The sequence below is a fragment of the Amblyraja radiata genome, chromosome 21, assembly GCF_010909765.2.
Source record: "Amblyraja radiata isolate CabotCenter1 chromosome 21, sAmbRad1.1.pri, whole genome shotgun sequence".
NCBI classification, from domain to species: domain Eukaryota; kingdom Metazoa; phylum Chordata; class Chondrichthyes; order Rajiformes; family Rajidae; genus Amblyraja; species Amblyraja radiata.
The window spans coordinates 3,758,503-3,778,224 of record NC_045976.1 but is presented as its reverse complement, the minus strand read 5'-3'; the positions used below and the strand labels follow the sequence as shown (position 1 = coordinate 3,778,224).

Sequence of the window (19,722 nt, the reverse complement as noted above, 5' to 3'; positions counted from 1 at the left end):
TGAGTGAGTGAGCCGGTGCCTGTCTGTCTATCGCGGGGGGGGGGGGCAGTGGTAGATGGGTCAGTGGGGGCGAGTGAGTGAGCCTCTGTCTGTCTGTCTATGGGGGGGCAGTGGGAGTAGATGGATCAGTGGGGGCGAGTGAGTGAGTGAGCGAGCGTGTGAGTGAGCGAGCGAGTGTGAGTGAGTGAGTGCCGGTGTCTGTCTGTCTATCGGGGAGGGGGAGTGGGAGTAGATGGGTCAGTGGGGGCGAGTGAGTGAACGAGTGAGCGAGCGCGAGTGTGTGAGCGCGAGTGAGCGAGTGTGTGAGCCGGTGGTGTCTGTCTATCGGGGGGGGGGAGTGGGAGTGACGTAACCCCGCCCGCCCGGCACCGTGACGTCACCCCGCCCGCTCGCCCGGCACCGTGACGTCACCCCGCCCGGCACCCGATCCCCAGTAAAGATATTGTTCAACATCAACATCTTTGGTGAAGGAGCCGGCGGATGGATGGATGGTCCTGCAGGCCGGTCCTCCAGGCGGGTGCGCGGATCACAGATGGTCCTCCAACGCAGGCGGGGTGAGCCGAGCGAGGCTGAGGCTGGGCCTGAGCGAGAGACTGGAGGTGAGCGCGGGGGGTGGTGACGGTGAGGTGGAGCCGCCGCACGGACCTGGAGCGTCGACCATCGGGGCTCCGCATCTCATCAACCGTCCGCCAACTGTCACTCACCCGCCCCGCGCCATGACGTCAGCATGCCCCGCCCACCCCGCGCCGTGACGTCAATCGGTCGCGCTCACCCTGCGCCGTGACGTTCATCCGTCCCGCCCACCCTGCGCCGTGACGTACCCGTCATCAAAGATACTACTCTAGTCTGAAGAAGGGTTTCGGCCCGAAACGTCGCCTATTTCCTTCGCTCCATAGATGCTGCTGCACCCGCTGAGTTTCCCCAGCAATTTTGTGTACCTTCGATATTCCAGCATCTGCAGTTCCTTTTTGAACACTCTAGTATCTTTGCTCGTCATTGCGAGGCCGTTGCTTCAGCAGGAAGCTGCAAGATGGCGGTTTGTTTTTAAATGGCGGCGGCGAATGTGGAGACAAGAGACACACAATACTGCAGCGACAGACGGACAGGGCAGCGGCGGTGACTGGGGTTTCACATCCACTCCCGCTCACTGAAGGTAAAATGCTGCAGTCACTTGGTCATAGTGTGTTGACAGACCCTTCACCCAGCAATGTGTGGAGAGAGGGAGAGAGAAACGGAGAGAGAGAAAGAAACAGAGACAGGAAGACAGGCAGACAGACAGAGAGAGAGAGAGTGCTGGAGTAACTCAGCGGGCAAAGGCCTTGCCACAGAGTGGGCAGGTGAAGGGGCGCTGGACAGGCAGCATCTGTGGACAAGATAGACACAAAGTGCTGGAGTAACTCAGCGGGCAAAGGCCTTGCCACAGGGTGGACAGGTGAAGGTGCGCTGGACAGGCAGCATCTGTGGACAAAATAGACACAAACTAGCAATGTTACAAAATGTTGAGATTTTAAAAATCAAGTCTGCAATTTATCCCATCAGATAAAGCATAAAAAGAAGTTTAATTTGACACCTAATTCACTTTCATATCTTCAGTATTTAAAAAGTTATGACCATTTTCATACTCGGAAATTAGCATCTTGTTCCCTATTGATTTTCCATTGACTTAACACAAAAGCTGTGATCGAGGACAGTCAAAAGCCCATCTTTATTAAAAATTAAGAGAACTGAATGAAATTTTCAGTTATGATAGATTAAAGCATTCTGAAACAAATATTATACAATCTTACTTGGATGATCTGAAATTAAAGCATATAATTAGTTAGTTACCCAATTGTAGCTAATTACATAATTCAATTACTAGATCTATCCATCTATCCATTTCTTAAGAAAAGATTTACATTTTTAAATAGCCTAAATGTCCAAATAACATTCACACAAGAATTCACAATATAACATGATTTTTAAATCTCATTGTCATAAATTTATAGGCCAAATGGAAGGAATTTAGTGTTTAATTCCTGTAAATTAATGGCCATTTAAATCATCTTGCGAGTGAGATTTTGTGGAACGCGCTGGTTCGGAACGTTGCGGTTGCAGTGAATTTGAACCCCACGTCGGCATGAAAAATACTGCAAGTTCGGATGGGCTCCAAGTCACCTTCTCGCAACTTAAAATGTTGATTAAAGGTATCTTAAGAAGTACTTTTTAATGTAAAAATAAACAGCCTACCTTGCCTTGTCCCATATGTGAGATCCGTCCCGTTGTCGGCTTTCAGGGCTCTCGCTTAACTTTTTTTCCCTGTTGCCAGCCGGGCAACCTTGGCAGCTTTTTAAGTTACCAAATGACAGTATAGGTGGTCATTTAAGACGGCTTGCATGACGCGTGCGATAATGTGCTCGGACGTAGCGCGTAGTTACCAGTCGGAATTATACTCAATGAAGCATTCACATATTATTTCTGCTTCAAATAAAGTCACAAACTAAACATTCACCAATCAAGACATGATATACCCAACAATGACATGCAGCAAAATTATAAGACAGTATCCCAACTCATTTTACACATTGCAATTAATGCAGTTTCTATTAGTTCTTTCCACTTCCAAACAAAAATGTGGTTGGATTATTCAGCGTATGATCAACCTGTGTCAATAAATCCTGGACCATGGTAACATATATGCGTACGTATAGTTGTGAATGTTGCTCATTAAATAACTACAGTGCTGATACTCCATATTAAGAGCCATTAAAATGAATTCTGTAATAACGTGTCAACGGTAGCAGTGACAATCTGCGGTTTTAATGTTTCACGTGTGCACAATTTAATTAATCCATCTTTATGGATTAAAACAAATAATAACATTGGGAATTAAAACACATTTGATTGCATTCCGTTATCAAACATAGTCAATATTCGCTCTGAAGACATTTCCAGGACAATAGGGTCGGGGAAGGGGGTGTTTGTGAATCAGTGCGGGGTGGATAGATGGCGGAAGGGGGGGGGGGGGGTGTGGTTAGAAGGCAGTCGGTGCAGAATTGATGGATTGAGGCAGGTGAATTAGTACGTGTTGGTTGGAGTAGGTAAAATTGTGAGGGGAGAGCACGGTGGATGTCAGTGGTGTTGAATGGGGAGGTTCAGTACGAGATGGATGGGGGTAGACAAAAGTGCTGGAGAAACTCAGCGGGTGAGGCAGCATCTATGGAGCAAAGGAAATGGGCAACGTTTCGGGTCGAGACCCTTCTTCAGACTGTTCCCCCCATTCTTCTTGAATGGGAGGATCAGTACAGGATGGATGGGGGGGGGGAGATCAGCGCAGGATGAATGGGAGGGGTGTCAGTACAGTGTGGATCGGAGGGTCTGGAGGATGAATGGGAATTCACTACAGGATGATTGGGGGATGGTGCAGGGTAAATGGAGGGTGGGTCAGTAAGGGATGAATGCGTGGATTAGTACAGGATGGATGGGGGAATCAGTACAGGATGGATGGAGGAGGTGCAGGATGGATGGGAAAGGGGTAAGTACAGGGTGAATTGGGGAACCAGTGTAGGATAGATGGGGGGGGGGGGGCGGGTATGGTGGCAGGAGAATTAATAATAATAATATATCTTTTATTGTCATTGCACGTCAGTGCAACGAGATAATGCGAGGTGGATAGGGTGATCAGCGCAAGATGAATAGATTGGGGGGGGAGATGGGGAGGGGAGCACAGGGGATGTCAGTGAGGACTGAATAGAGGCGGTAATGGTGATCAGTGCGGGATGTAGAGGAGGGGTCCCAGGATAAAGGGGGGGGGGTGGGTTGGAGGGGGCATAGAAGAGAGAGAGAAGGGGGGCGAGGTGGGGAGGAAGGAAGGTAAGCGCTCTTCGGTCAACATCGCCCGCTGCCTTGTCCGTTGGGAATTCCTCCCCACCACCTCCCTCCTCCGCCAGCCAACGGTGCCGAGCGGTGCAACTTAAAGATCCTGTAGCTATAGTATCTTTGGTGCAGCTGCTTCATCTATCTATCTATATTACTAAAACTCTGATCTTGACCACTTTTGGCCCACTGTGCTGCGATTTCCGATAGAACGCCGCCACCTACAGCCGTCATTTTTCGCCACCTCGCTCAGAGCCCCCCTCTGCCTTACGGGTGCAGAGGATTGTTTCCCATCTATGACAAATCAGAGAGATATTAATGTTTTTAAAACCTTCACCATTCTCTCTGCTGTCCCTGCTGGAGGGAGGGGGAGGGACTATAAAACGAGGAAGTGGTGTGCTTCAGTCTCTGCAAGATGGATGAAGCCAACGGTCACGTCTCTCTGAGCTCTGACTGAACAAATGTCTACACAACTGAGTCCCCTTAATGTGGTTTGAAAATGAAATGTGGTTTGTTTGAAGTAAAAAGGCACTGCCTGCAAATGGTGGCTTGGGTGTTTTGGCTTGAAGTTGAAAGGCACTACACTGCAAATGGTGGCTTGGGTGATTTGACTTGAAGTTGAAAGGCACCTCTTACTGCAAATGGTGGCTTGGGTGCTTTGGCTTGAAGTTGAAAGGCACTACTTACTACAAATGGTGGCATGAGGTTGACAGTCACTACTTACTGTAAATGGTGGCTTGGGTGCTTTGGCTTAAAGTTGAATGGCACTACTTACTGCAAATGATGGCATGAAGTTGAAAGGCACTACTTACTGCAAATGGTGGCTTGGGTGCTTTGGCTTGAAGTTGAAAGGCACTACTTACTGCAAATGCTGGCGTGGGTGCATTGGCTTGAAGTTGTGAAAAGGCTACTTTTCTTAACAACTAAACAGGTTCGCTTCTTAATAAACAGACACCACACAAACTGTTTGGTAGACCAGTTCAAAACTTTACTTATTATCGGCCGATGGAAGGGAGGGAGAACTCCAGTCAAGTGACCAATACAGACACTTGACCGTCCTCCGTCCACTTCTCTGAACAACAGAATTACATAGTATTATATAGTGTATGTTTGTCACCTTAGCACATTCCACAGACATTAGTCATGGTCAGAGGTACAGGAAAAGGTTTCCACAGAATGCATCACATCAAAGGCATTTTGTTTACATGGTACAAGATATACTAAAAACATTGGCCATTTGGTTTAGGTCATTTTATCTTCAAAGAGATCACCCTAGCTCTTTCGCTGCTTCCTCTCTGTCACTTGGTCCCTCATAAACATAGGACACTTGGTTTACGGCATCTTATCTTTCTACTTCCCTGGTTCCTCTCTCATCACTTCGTCCCTCATAAACATTGGCCATTTGGTTTATGACATCTTACATCAAAGAGATCACCCTAGCTCTTTCTCTGCTTGTCACTTTGGAGACAATGTTATAGGATTTATTATCTCACACACCCGCAACCTAAGGCAAGCCTAATTTGAGACTAAATATGAGCTGTAAGCTAGCCCAGAAGCCAATTTAATATCTTCTTATATTTTTTTACAAAAATTCGGCTTCATCAGTTGAAAGGCACTACTTGCTGCAAATGGTGGTTTGGGTGTTTTGGCTTGAAGTTGAAAGGCACTACTTACTGCAAATGGTGGCTTGGGTGCTTTGGCTTGAAGTTGAAAGGCACTACTTTCTGCAAATGGTGGCTTGGGTGCTTTGCTTGAAGTTGAAAGGCACTACTTACTGCAAATGGTGGCTTGGGTGCTTTGGCTTGAGTTTGAAAGGCACTACTGCAAATGCACTTCCTGTTTGCACTGTATATTGATTTTAGATAAAACACTACCACGTACGGTGTGATTTTTGGCCATCTTACTCAGCCTTCCCTCCACTGAGCAGGTGCAGAGAATTCTTCCATCAATGAAAAATAAGCGTTATTAGTGTTTAAAAAATGTTGATAATCTCTCTCCTGTCAATCACGCCATGAAAGCCACACCTTTGCCGGTGGGAGGGGGAGGGGTTATAAAACCCGGAAGTGTGGGTGTGGCTCGATCTCTGCATGATGGGGAGGGAGAGGTCACGACTGTCTGAGCTGTGATCAACTGAACACACTAAATTTCTACTGAACTGTGAGTTTGGTGTTTTGTGTGGTTTTATGGTGGTTTCACCCTGCATGAAATGGTATGAAGCTGCATTTGAATTTGGTGGCCTTGCACACTGCTTGAAGTGGAATGAAACTGCACTTGAATTTGGCGGTCTTGCATCCTGCTTGAAGTGGTGTGAAACTACACTGAATTTGGTGGCCTTGGATCCAACTTGAAGTGGTATGAAACTGCACTTGAATTTGGTGGCCTTGCACCCTGCTTGAAGTGGTAGGAAACTGCACTTGAATTCGGTGGCCTTGCACCCTGCTCATAGTGGTAAGAAACTGCACTTGAATTTGGTGGCCTTGCACCCTGCTTGAAATGGTAGGAACATGGATTTGAATTTGGTGGCCTTGCACCCTGCTTGAAATGGAATTTCAAGGAATAGTCATGATTCAACTGCCAGCCCACCAGCCGTGTGTGAGCTGCCAGCAGATCAGGCTTGAGGGACTGAGCTGCCACCCCAAGAACCCAAACCAGCACTCCAGAAAGCCCCCCCCCCCCCCCCCCCACTGGCCACCAATATTGTGATTGGTGGAGAGGTGGAATATTGCGTCGGGGGACCAGCCCTCCCGTGTGAACATGGGACCCAACAGGTCCCACTTAGTCTAGTATATTACTAAATCTCTGATCTTGACCGCTTTTGGCCGACTGCTGCGATTTCCGAATGAATTTTGGTTGTCGCGTGTCTGCAGCCCAATTGTTTGCCTCACCTTTTTTAACAAGTTTGTGTTCACAAAATGAAATTTGGTTGTCGGGTGTCTGCAGCCCAATTGTTTGCCTCGCCTTTTTTTTAACAAGTTTGTGTTCACAAAATGAATTTTGGTTGTCGGGTGTCTGCAGCCCAATTGTTTGCCTCGCCTTTTTGACAGGTTTGTGTTCACAAGATGAATTTTGGTTGTCGGGTGTCTACAGCCCAATTGTTTGCCTCTCCTTTTTAACAAGTTTGTGTTCACAAAATGAATTTTGGTTGTTGGGTGTCTGCAGCCCAACTGTTTGCCCCGCCTTTTTTAACAAGTTTGTGTTCACAAAATGAATTTTGGTTGTCGGGTAGCTGCAGCCCAATTGTTTGCCTTGGTTTGGCTTTTAAAATCGTTGCAACAGTTGGATGCCTGCCCAAGCATCCATACGGCGCACAATGTCTATACTAGCCCTCAGGAGACCAGTACCTTCAGCCCGCAACACCCGTACTAGCGCAACAGACAGCCCCCCCACTGGTGAGCAGTATTGGAATTGGTGGAGAGATGGAATATTGCGTTGGTGACCAGCCCCTCCCGTGTGATGCTGGCACCCAACGGGTCCCAATTAGTCTAGTAGAAAGTAGAGGAGGTCATAGAGGGGAGTTATAGGGAGGTGGTCACTCCAAAACCACGGGAGAGAGACATGTGGGTCACGCTAAGGAAGGGCAAGGGGCGGAGGCAGGGACGAGTGAGTACTCCAATGTCGGTACACCTTGCAAATAAGTACTCCTGTTTGAGTACGGATGGGGGTGACAGCCTACCCGGGGGTAGCGACAGTGGACGGGCCTCCAGCACAGAGACCGGCCCTGTTGCTCCGAAAGGTAGGGAAAAAAAGAAGAGGGCAATAGTAATTGGGGACTCTATTGTTAGGGGGTCGGATAGGCGATTCTGTGGACGCAGTCGGGAGACCAGGATGGTGGTCTGCCTCCCTGGTGCCAAGGTCTCGGACATGTCTCAACGCATCCAAGATATCCTGAAATCAGAGGGAGAGGAGCCTGAGGTCGTGGTACATATAGGTACCAATGACATAGGTAAAAAAAGGGAAGAGGTCCTGAAGGGAGGATTTAGGGAGTTGGGAGGAGAGTTAAGGAAAAGGACCAAAAAGGTAACAATCTCAGGATTACTGCCTGTGCCACGCGACAGTGAAAGTAGGAATGGAGCGAGGTGGAGGATAAATGCGTGGCTGAAAGACTGGTGCAGAGGGCAGGGATTCAAGTTTCTGGATCATTGGGACTTCTTTTGGGGAAGGTGGGACCTGTACAGAAAGGATGGGTTGCACTTGAACCCGAGGGGGACCAATATCCTGGCGGGTGAAATTTGCAAAGGCCACTGGGGAGACTTTAAACTAGAATGGTTGGGGCGAGGGACTCAAATAGAGAAAGCTAGTAGACAGAATGGGAGGCAGGAAGCAGAAGAGGGAAGCACTCGGACACAAGAGGAGAAAGAAAAAAAAGGAAATAAACAGAGAATAAGAGACGGGGGGTTTCTTAAATGTGCATATTTTAATGCTAGGAGCATTGTAAGAAAGGTGGATGAGCTTAGAGTCTGGATAGACACCTGGAAGTATGATGTTGTGGTGATCAGTGAAACATAGTTGCAGGAGGGCTGTGATTGGAAACTAAATATTTCAGGATTTCGTTGCTTCAGGTGTGATAGAATTGGAGGGGCAAGAGGTGGAGGTGTTGCATTGCTAGTCAGGGAAGATATTACAGCAGTGCTTTGGCAGGATAGATTGGAGGGCTCATCTGGGGAGGCTATTTGGGTGGAACTGAGAAGTGGGAAAGGTGTAGCAACACTTATAGGGATGTATTATAGACCGCCAAATGGGGAACGAGAATTGGAAGAGCAAATATGTAAGGAGATAGCAGATATTAGTAGTAAGCACAAGGTAGTGATTGTGGGAGATTTCAACTTTCCACACATAGACTGGGAAACACATTCTGTAAATGGGCTGGATGGTTTGGAGTTTGTAAAATGTGTGCAGGATAGTTTTTTGCAGCAATACATAGAGGTACCTACTAGAGGAGGGGCAGTGCTGGACCTCCTGTTAGGAAATGAGACGGGACAGGTGGCGGAGGTATGCGTTGGGGAGCACTTCGGGTCCAGTGATCACAATACCATTAGTTTCAATATAATTATGGAGAAGGTCAGAACTGGACCTAGGGTTGAGATTTTTGTTTGGAGAAAGGCTAACTTTGATGAGATGCGAGATGATTTAAAAGGAGTGAACTGGAACATTTTGTTTTATGGGAAAGATGTAGAAGAGAAATGGAGGACATTTAAAGAGGAGATTTTAAGAGTACAGAATCTTTATGTTCCTGTTCGGTTGAAAGGAAACAGTAAAAATTGGAAAGAGCCCTGGTTTTCAAGGGAAATTGGACATCTTGTTCGGAAAAAGAGGGAGATCTACAATAATTATAGGCAGCATGAAGTAAATGAGGTGCTTGAGGAGTATAAGGAATGTAAAAAGAATCTTAAGAAAGAAATCTGAAAAGCTAAAAGAAGATATGAAGTTGCTTTGGCAAGTAAGGTGAAAGTAAATCCAAAGGGTTTCTACAGCTATATTAATAGCAAAAAGATAACGAGGGATAAAATCGGTCCATTGGAGAGACAGAGTGGACAGCTATCTGCAGAGCCAAAAGAGATGGGGGAGATATTGAACAATTTATTTTCTTCGGTATTCACCAAGGAGAAGGATATTGAATTATGTGAGGTAAGGGAAACTAGTAGAGTAGGTATGGATACTATGAGTTTCAAAGTAAAAGAAGTACTGACACTTTTGAAAAATATAAAAGTGGATAAGTCTCCAGGTCCTGACAGGATATTCCCTAGGAGATTGAGGGAAGTTAGTGTAGAAATAGCCGGGGCTATGACAGAAATATTTCAAATGTAATTAGAAATGGGAATAGTCCCCGAGGATTGGCGTACTGCGCATGTTGTTCCATTGTTTAAAAAGGGTTCTAAGAGTAAACCTAGCAATTATAGACCTGTTAGTTTGACTTCAGTGGTGGGCAAATTAATGGAATAGATACTTAGAGATAATATATATAAGCATCTGGATAAACAGGGTCTGATTAGGAACAGTCAACATGGATTTGTGCCTGGAAGGTCATGTTTGACTAATCTTCTTGAATTTTTTGAAGAGGTTACTAGGGAAATTGACGAGGGTAAAGCAGTGGATGTTGTCTATATGGACTTTAGTAAGGCCTTTGACAAGGTTCCTCATGGAAGGTTGGTTAAGAAGGTTCAACTGTTGGGTATAAATGCAGGAATATCAAGATGGATTCAACAGTGGCTGAATGGGAGAAGCCAGAGGGTAATGGTGGATGGCTGTTTGTCGGGTTGGAGGCAGGTGACTAGTGGGGTGCCTCAGGGATCTGTGTTGGGTCCTTTGTTATTTGTCATGTACATCAATGATCTGGATGAAGGGGTGGTAAATTGGATTAGTAAGTTTGCAGATGATACCAAGATAGTTGTGGATAATGAAGAGGATTTCCAAAGTCTACAGAGTGATTTAGGCCATTTGGAAAAATGGGCTGAAAGATGGCAGATGGAGTTTAATGCTGATAAATGTGAGGTGCTACACCTTGACAGGACAAATCAAAATAGGACGTACATGGTAAATGGTAGGGAATTGAAGAATACAGTTGAACAGAGGGATCTGGGAATAACCGTGCATAGTTCCTTGAATGTGGAATCTCATATAGATAGGGTGGTAAAGAAAACTTTTGGTATGCTAGCCTTTATAAATCAGAGCATTGAGTATAGAAGCTGGGATGTAATGTTAAAATTGTACAAGGCATTGGTGAGACCAAATCTGGAGTATGGTGTACAATTTTGGTCGCCCAATTATAGAAGGATATCAACAAAATAGAGAGAGTACAGAGGAGATTTACTAGAATGTTGCCTGGGTTTCAACAACTAAGTTACAGAGATAGGTTGAATAAGTTAGGTCTTTATTCTCTGGAGCGCAGAAGGTTAAGGGGGGACTTGATAGAGGTCTTTAAAATGATGAGAGGGATAGACAGAGTTGATGTGGACAAGCTTTTCCCTTTGAGAATAGGGAAGATTCAAACAAGAGGACATGACTTCAGAATTAAGGGACAGAAGTTTAGGGGTAACATGAGGGGGAACTTCTTTACTCAGAGAGTGGTAGCGGTGTGGAATGAGCTTCCAGTGGAAGTGGTGGCGGCAGGTTCGTTGGTATCATTTAAAAATAAATTGGATAGGCATATGGATGAGAAGGGAATGGAAGGTTATGGTATGAGTGCAGGCAGGTGGGACTAAGGGAAAACAGTTGTTCGGCACGGACTTGTAGGGCCGAGATGGCCTGTTTCCGTGCTGTAATTGTTATATGGTTATATGGTTAAACATAGGAAATAGGTGCAGGAGTAGGCCATTCGGCCTTTCGAGGCTGCACCGCCATTCAATATGATCATGGCTGATCATCCAACTCAGTAACAAGCCGAGTCTATCCAGCCTTTCTTCATATGAAAGTTCTGACATTCCAGGAATCAGTCTGGTGAACCTTCTCTGTACTCCCTCTATGACAAGAATGTCTTTCCTCAGATTAGGAGACCAAAACTGTACGCAATACTCCAGGTGTGGTCTCACCAAGATCCTGTACAACTGCAGTAGAACCTCCCTGCTATACTCAAATCATTTTGCTATGAATGCTAACATACCATTCGCTTTCTTCACTGCCTGCTGCACCTGCATGCCTACTTTCAATGACTGGTGTACCATGACATCCAGGTCTCGTTGCATCTCCCCTTTTCCTAATCGGCCACCATTCAGATAATAGTCTACTTCTGGTTTTTGCCACCAAAGTGGATAACCTCACATTTATTTAATTATTATTTAATTTATGTAAAGCACTTTGGGGTCAATGCGAGTTGACTTAAAACGTGTTATATAAATAAAACTTACTTACTTACTTTTATCCACATTACACTATATCTGCCATGCAATTGCCCACTCACCCAGCCTATCCAAGTCACCTTGCAGCCTCCTAGCATCCTCCTCACAGCCAGCACTGCCCCCCAGCTTTGTGTCATCTGCAAACTTGGAGATGTTGCATTCAATTGCCTCGTCCAAATCATTAATATATATTGTAAATAGCTGGGGTCCCAGCATTGAGCCTTGCGGTACCCCACTAGTCACTGCCTGCCATTCTGAAAAGGACCCGTTGACTCCTACTCTTTGCTTCCTGTCTGCCAGCCAGTTCTCTATCCACATCAATACTGAACCCCCAATACCGTGTGCTTTAAGTTTCTATACTAATCTCTTATGTGGGACCTTGTCAAAAGCCTTCCGAAAGTCCATATATAACATATTATTTAATTTATGTAATTTATGTAACTGGTTCTCCCTTATCCACTCTACTAGTTACATCCTCGAAAAATTCTATAAGATTCGTCAGACATGATTTACCTTTCATAAATCCATGCTGACTTTGTCCAATGATTTCACCACTTTCCAAATGTGCTGCTATTCCATCTTTAAAAACTGATTCTAGCAGTTTCCCCACTACCGATGTTAGACTAACTGGTCTGTAATTCCCCATTTTCTCTCTCCCTCCCTTTTTAAAAAGTGGGGTTACATTAGCTACCCTCCAATCCTCAGAAACTACTCCAGAATCTAAAGAGTTTTGAAAAATTATCACTAATGCATCCACTATTTCTGGGGCTACTTCCTTAAGTACTCTGGGATGCAGTCTATCTGGCCCTGGGGATGTATCGGCCTTTAATACATTCAATTTACCTAACACCACTTCCCGGCTAACCTGGATTTCACTCAGTTCCTCCACTTCATTTGACCCCTGGTCCCCTGCTATTTCCGGCAGATTATTTATGTCGTCCTTAGTGAAGACAGAACCAAACTAGTTATTCAATTGGTCTGCCATGTCCTTGTTACACATGATCAATTCACCTGTTTCTGACTGCAAGGGACCTACATTTGTTTTAACTAATCTTTTTATCTTCACATATCTATAAAAACTTTTGCAGTCAGTTTTAATGTTCCCTGCCAGTTTTCTTTCATAATCTATTTTCCCTTTCCTAATTAAGCCCTTTGTCCTCCTCTGCTGGACTCTGAATTTCTCCCAGTTCTCTGGTAGTCTTCTTTTTCAGGCTAATTTGTATGCTTCATCTTTTGTTTTGATACTATCCCTGATTTCCCTTGTTATCCACAGATGCACTACCTTCCCTGATTTATTATTTTGCCAAACTGGGATGAACAATTGTTGTAGCTCATCCATGCAGTCTTTAAATGCCTTCCATTGCATATCCACCGTCAACCCTTTAAGAATTAATTGCCAGTCTATCTTGGCCAATTCACGTCTCATACCATCAAAGTTACCTTTCTTTAAGTTCAGGACCATTGTTTTTGAATTAACAATGTCACTCTCCATCCTAATGAAGAACTCAACCATATTATGGTCTGAAGAAGGGTTTCGGCCCGAAACGTCGCCTATTTCCTTCGCTCCATAGATGCTGCTGCAACCGCTGAGTTTCTCCAGCAATTTTGTGTACCTTCGATCTTCCAGCATCTGCAGTTCCTTCTTGAACATATTATGGTCATTCTTGCCCAAGGGGCCACGCACAACAAGACTGCTAACTAACCCTGCCTCATTACTCAATACCCAGTCTAGAATAGCCTGCTCCCTCGTTGGTACTTCTACATGTTGGTTTAGAAAACTATCCCGCATACATTCCAAGAAATCTTCTTCCTCAGCACCCTTGCCAATTTGATTCACCCAATCTATATGTAGATTGAAGTCACCCATTATAACTGTTTTACCTTTGTTGCACACATTTCTAATTTCCTGTTTGATGCCACCCCCAACTCCACTACTACTGTTAGGTGGCCTGTACACAACTCCCACTAGCGTCTTCTGCCCCTTAGTGTTTCGCAGCTCTACCCATATCGATTCCACATCCCCCAAGCTAATGTCCTTCCTTTCTATTGCGTTAATCTCCTCTATAACCAGCAACGCTACCCCACCTCCTTTTCCTGTCTGTCTATCCCTCCTGAATATTGAATATCCCTGGATGTTCAGCTCCCAGCCTTGGTCACCCTGGAGCCATGTCTCCGTGATCCCAACTATATCATAGTCATTGATAGCTATCTGCACATTCAACTCATCCACCTCATTACGAATGCTCCTTGCATTGAGACACAAAACCTTTAGGCTTGTTTTTACAACACTCTTACCCCTTATGTTGAAAAGTGGCCCTTTTTGATTTTTGCCCTGGATTTGTTTGCCTACCACTTTTACTTTTCACCTTGCTACCTATTACTTCTACCCTCATTTTACACCCCTCTGACTCTACGCTCACACATTTAAGAAACCCTTTCCCTTTAACTCCATCCTTGACTATCTCATTTGACACCCCACCCCCCTTATTCAGTTTAAAACCACCCGTGTAGCAGTGGCAAACCTGCCTGCTAGAATGCTGGTACCCCACCTGTTAAGATGCAATCCGTCCCTTTTGTACAGTTCCCCCTTACTCCAAAACAGATCCCAGTGATCTAAGAATCTAAATCCCTGCCCGTGCACCAGTTCCTCACTTTCAGGTCCCGTATCTCCCTGTTCCTGCTCTCGCCAGCACGAGGAACTGGAAGCAAACCGGAGATAACAACCCCGGAGGTCCTGCTTTTCAGCAATTTTCCGAGCTCTCTGAAGTCACGCTGCAGAATAGTTATCCCCTTCTTTCCGACATCGTTTGTGCCGACATGCACTACCACTTCCGGCTATTCACCTTCGCCCTTGAGGACTTTGTGCACTCTGTCCGTGACATCCTGGATCCTGGCACCAGAAAGGCAGCGCACCATCCTCGAATCCAGTCTGTTGCCGCAGAAACCCCTGTCTGTACCTCTCACAATGAAGTCTCCCACTACAATGGCGTTGCCTGACGTTGGCCTCTTTGGTTTTGGCTCAACAGCCCTTTTTGAAGTGTCGGAGCGAATGACGGGTCCCGCACAGCAGCCGCAGCAGCGGCTCCATCACCAACTCCTCCCTGATAGCGGCCGCTGCTTGCAAACCTGCTTGCGGCTCCATCTCCTCCTCCCCCCGCACCCCGCCCGCCCTGATAGCGGCCGCTGCTTGCAAATCCACTACCCGGCGCTTTCAAAACAAACCCTCCCGGCCTCGGCGTGCGGGATGTTTTTTTTAAAAGTGCTGGGTAGTAGATTTGCAAGCAGCCGCCACTATCAGGGCGGGCGGGGGGAGGAGGAGATGGAGCCGCTGTCGCGGCCGCTGCGGCCGCTGCTGCCGCTGTGCGGGACTCGTCACCACGCACCAAGTATCTTTCTCACGCAATACAGCCGTCACCGCCGACACAAAACGTTGCGTTTCTTTTCTCCATAGATGCTGCCGGACCCGCGGAGATACTCCAGTTTTTTGTGTCTATCTTCGGTACAAACCAGTATCTGGTTGCCAAGCCGGGCAAAATGACTCGGTGTTTAGTTGCCTGGCGGTGCTTTGAGTGGTCAATGGCACCCGGGCAACCGCTAATTTCGAGCCCTGGCTTTAGAAAATGATTTTTAATTTATTCTAACAATTAAATTATCCCGCGCTAATTTTAATAAACTTAATAAAACGTCAGTCAAAGCGATTTTTCATCAGCAACTAAACAGCCTAACAGAGATCGATTTGGATAGGCTGCAGAAAAATAGCATTTTAAACCCGCCCCCCTCTCAAAGGCGCCAAAGGTGCGCACACGGGCAGCGACAGAACTGCAGCGCCGCTGAAGGTAAGTTTTGTAACATACCTACACAAAGTGCTGGAATAACTCAGCGGGTCAGGCAGAGAAGGAATCTGTGGAGAGAAGGAATGGGTGACATTTTGGGTCAAGACCCTTCTTTGGTTTAGTTTAGAGATGCAGCATGGAAACAGGTCTTTCGGCCCGCCGAGTCCGCGTCGACCAGCGATCACCCCATACACTAGCATTATCCTACGCACATTAGGGACAATTTTGCAGAGGGCTACAACCCTGAACGTCTTTGAAATGTTGGAGGCAACCGGAGCACCCGGAGTAAAAACCCACGCAGGTCAAGGGGAGAACGTACAGACTCCACACAGACAGCACTCATAGTCAGGATCATATCCGGGTCTCTGGCGGTGAGGCAGCAACTATACTGCTGCGCCACAGAATTATATAACGGTTTCCTCCGCCATAAACAAACACAATATTGCTAGTAATGTCCTGTTTGCCAGCTTGTTGACCCTCTGTGTTCCCCTCCTGCAGGGTTTAGGAACCGTTGCTGTGGACGGAGAGACGGGGACGTGAGCGGCCATTGAGGGCGGCCAGGGTGCTGGTGAGCGGGCTGAGCTTCGAGGAGTTGGGCTTCGATGGAGGACCACATAACGGGGCACAACAAGGAGAAGCATTATGAGTGCGACGTGTGTGGCAAGGCCTGGCAGTACCCGAGCCAGCTGGAGATCCACCGGCGGGTGCACACGGGAGAACGACCCTTCACCTGCTCCAACTGCGGCAAAGGCTTCAAGTCGTCGCCGGACCTGAAGAGGCATAGGCGCGTGCACACCGGGGAGCGGCCCTACACCTGCAGCGACTGCGGCAAGGGCTTCCTCCTCTCCAGCTACCTGGTGTCCCACCAGCGCACCCACACCGGGGAGCGTCCGTACACCTGCGCCCAGTGCGGCAAGGGCTTCACCCATTCCAGTCACCTGCTGTCCCATCAGCGCACCCACACCGGGGAGCGGCCCTACACCTGCAGCGACTGCGGCAAGGGCTTCACCAAGTCCCACAGCCTGCTGGTGCACCAGCGCACCCACACCAGCGAGTGCCCCTACACCTGCGCCCTGTGCGGCAAGGGCTTCACCCAGTCCAGCAACCTGCTGTCCCACCAGCGCACCCACACCGGCGAGCGCCCCTACACCTGCGCCCAGTGCGGCAAGGACTTCACCAGCTCCAGTACCCTGCTGGTGCACCAGCGCAACCACACCGGCGAGCGCCCCTACACCTGCGCACAGTGCGGTAAGGGCTTCTCCCGCTCCAGCAACCTGCTGTCCCACCAGCGCACGCACACCAGTGAGCGCCCATACACCTGCGCCCAGTGCGGCACGGGCTTCACCCGCTCCAGCACCCTGCTGGAGCACCAGCGCACCCACACCGGTGAGCGCCCCTACACCTGCGCCCAGTGTGGCAAGCGCTTCACCAGGTCCAGTCACCTGCTGGGGCACCAGCGCACCCACACCGGCGAGCGCCCCTTCACCTGCACCCAGTGCGGCAAGGGCTTCGCTCGGTCCAGCAACCTGCTGTCCCACCAGCGCACCCACACCGGCGAGCGTCCCTACACCTGCACCCAGTGTGGCAAGGGCTTCACCAGCTCCAGCACCCTGCTGTCCCACCAGCGCATCCACACCGGCGAGCACCCCTACACCTGCAGCTACTGCGACATGGGCTTCATGTGCTTCAGCACCCTGCTGGTGCACCAGCGCACCCACACCGGGGAGCGGCCCTACACTTGCACCCAGTGCGGCAAGCGCTTCACCCGGTCCAGTCACCTGCTGTCCCACCAGCGCACCCACACCAGCGATCGCCCCTTCACCTGCACCCAGTGAGGCAACGGCTTCACCTGCTCCGGCATCCTGCTGGATCACCAGTGCACCCACACTGGCGAGCGTCCCTACACCTGCACCCAGTGCGGCAAGGGCTTCACTCGCTCCTCCAAGCTGCTGTCCCACCAGCGGGTGCACGACAGCGCCCGTCCCATCCCCAGCCTGGTGTGCAGAGAGCCTTTGCCATGGCCCTGTCTCACCAGCGCGTGCACACCAGTGGCCAGCCCTATGACTGCCCGTACTGCGGTGAGGAGTTTGACAGCTCGCGGGAGTTGCGGCAGCACCGGCGGACCCACGCCGGCGAGCAGCTGCTAGCCACTGTGACAACAGAGCACAGGGGCTGCGGGAGCACCAGCGGATGCACACCGGAGAGAGACCCTTTTTGTGTGTGTTGAGTGTGGCAAGTGTTACACCCGCCTTGACCACCTGCTGGAGCACCGAGGGGTCCAAACCAGCCAGCGCCCCTTCACCTGCTGTCTCTGCGGTAAGGCCTTTGCCCGCTCCTCCAGCCAGCTGGCACACCGCCACGTGGATAGATAGGCGCTGTTTAGGTAGACACAAAATGCTGGAAGAAATGGGTAATGTTTCAGGGTCGAGACACTTCTTCAGTGTCGACCCGAAACGTCACCCATTCCTTCTCTCCAGCGATGCTGCCTGGCCCGCTGTGTTACTCCAGCACTCTGAAATGTCACCTATCCATGTTCTCCAGAGATGCTGCCTGTCCCGCTGAGTTACTCCAGCACTCTGTGAATGTCACCTATCCATGTTCTCCACAGATGCTGCCTGATCCGCTGAGTTACTCCAGCACTCTGTGAAAAGTCACCTATCCATGGTCTCCACAGATGCTGCCTCACCCGCTGAGTTACTCCAGCACTTTGTGTTAGTCATAGAGTGATACAGTGTGGAAACAGGTCTTTCAGCCCAACTTGCCCACACCGACCAACATGTCCCAGCTACACTCGTCCCACCTGCCTGTGTTTGGTCCATATCCCTCCAAAATGGTCCTATCCATGTAACTGTCCAAATGTTATGGGGAAGGTGTGACCTGTACAAAAAGGACGGGTTGCACTTGAGCCCGAGGGGGACCAATATCCTGGCGGGGAGTTTTGCAAAGGCTACTGGGGAGACTTTAAACTTGAACGGTTGGGGGGAGGGACTCAAATAGAGAAAGCTAGTAGACAGTGTGAGGCAGGAGGCAGAGAAGCGAAGCACTCAGACCCAACATGTAGGAGGAAAAGAAGAAAAAGATAATAAACAGAGAATAAGAGGTGATGGGTTTCTTAAATGTGTGAGCAGAGAGCCAGAGGGGTGTAAAATGAGGGTAGAAGCAATAGGTGGCAAGGTGAAAAGTAAAAGTGGCAGGCAGACAAATCCAGGGCAAAAACCAAAAATGGCCACTTTTCATCATCATTGTACAAGGAGTAAGCGTGTTGTAAAAACAAGCCTGAATGACTATGATATAGTTAGGATCAAGGAGACATGGCTCCAGGGTGACCAAGGCTGGGAGCTGAACATCCAGGGATACTCAATATTCAGGACGGATAGACAGAAAGGAAAAGGAGGTGGTGTAACGTTGCTGGTTAGGGAGGAAGTTAACGCAATAGAAAGGAAGAACATTAGCTGGGAGGATGTGGAATCGATATGGGTAGAGCTGTGAAACACAAAGGGGCAGAAAACGCTTGTGGGGGTTGTGTACAGGCCACCTAACTAGTAGTGGAGTTGGGGATGGCATCAAACAGGAAATTAGAAATGCGTGCAACAAAGGTAAAACCGTTATAATGGGTGACTTCAATCTACATATAGATTGGGTGAATCAAATTGGCATGGGTGCTGAGGAAGAGGATTTCTTGGAATGTATGCGGGATAGTTTTTTAAACCAACATGTAGAGGAACCAACGAGAGAGTAGGCTATTCTGGACTGGGTATTGAGTAATGAGGAAGGGTTAGTTAGCAGTCTTGTACGTGGCCCCTTGGGCAAGAGTGACAAGGTTGAGTTCTTGATTAGGATCGAGAGTGACATTGTTAATTCTGAAACAAGGGTCCTGAACTTAAAGAAAGGTAACTTTGAGGGTATGAGACGTGAATTGGCCAAGATAGACTGGCAATTGATTCTGAAAGGGTTGACGGTGGATATGCAATGGAAGGCATTTAAAGAATGCATGGATGAACTACAAAAATTGTTCATCCCAGTTTGGCAAAAGAATAAATCAGAGAAGGTAGTGTGGATAACAAGGGAAATCAGGGATAGTATCAAAACAAAAGATGAAGCGAACAAATTAGCCAGAAAAGCAGCCTACCAGAGGACTGGGAGAAATTCAGAGTCCAGTAGAGCAGGACAAAGGGCTTAATTCGGAAAGGGAAAATAGATTA

The 19,722-nt window shown here is 48.0% G+C and overlaps 1 protein-coding gene across 1 annotated transcript; it reads left to right on the top strand.

The window, feature by feature from the left end:
• Positions 1–488: 488 nt before the first annotated feature.
• On the top strand, positions 489–17,490 carry LOC116984955 (zinc finger protein 239-like). The gene is made up of 3 exons (XM_033039316.1): positions 489–599; positions 16,207–17,135; positions 17,211–17,490. Exons 1-3 carry the CDS (start codon positions 489–491, stop codon positions 17,353–17,355), a joined length of 1,185 nt encoding a protein of 394 aa, XP_032895207.1. The 3' UTR covers positions 17,356–17,490.
• The last annotated feature ends 2,232 nt before the right edge of the window (positions 17,491–19,722 follow it).

Excerpts from the sequence above, each read along its gene's own strand:
- LOC116984955 (XM_033039316.1), top strand. The coding sequence starts at position 489 with ATGGTCCTGCAGGCCGGTCCTCCAGGCGGGTGCGCGGATCACAGATGG. Across the intron at positions 600-16,206 it reads GCCTGAGCGAGAGACTGGAG|CTGGAGATCCACCGGCGGGT; the intron begins GTGAGCGCGGGG and ends TACCCGAGCCAG. Across the intron at positions 17,136-17,210 it reads ACCAGCTCCAGCACCCTGCT|CACCCTGCTGGTGCACCAGC; the intron begins GTCCCACCAGCG and ends CATGTGCTTCAG.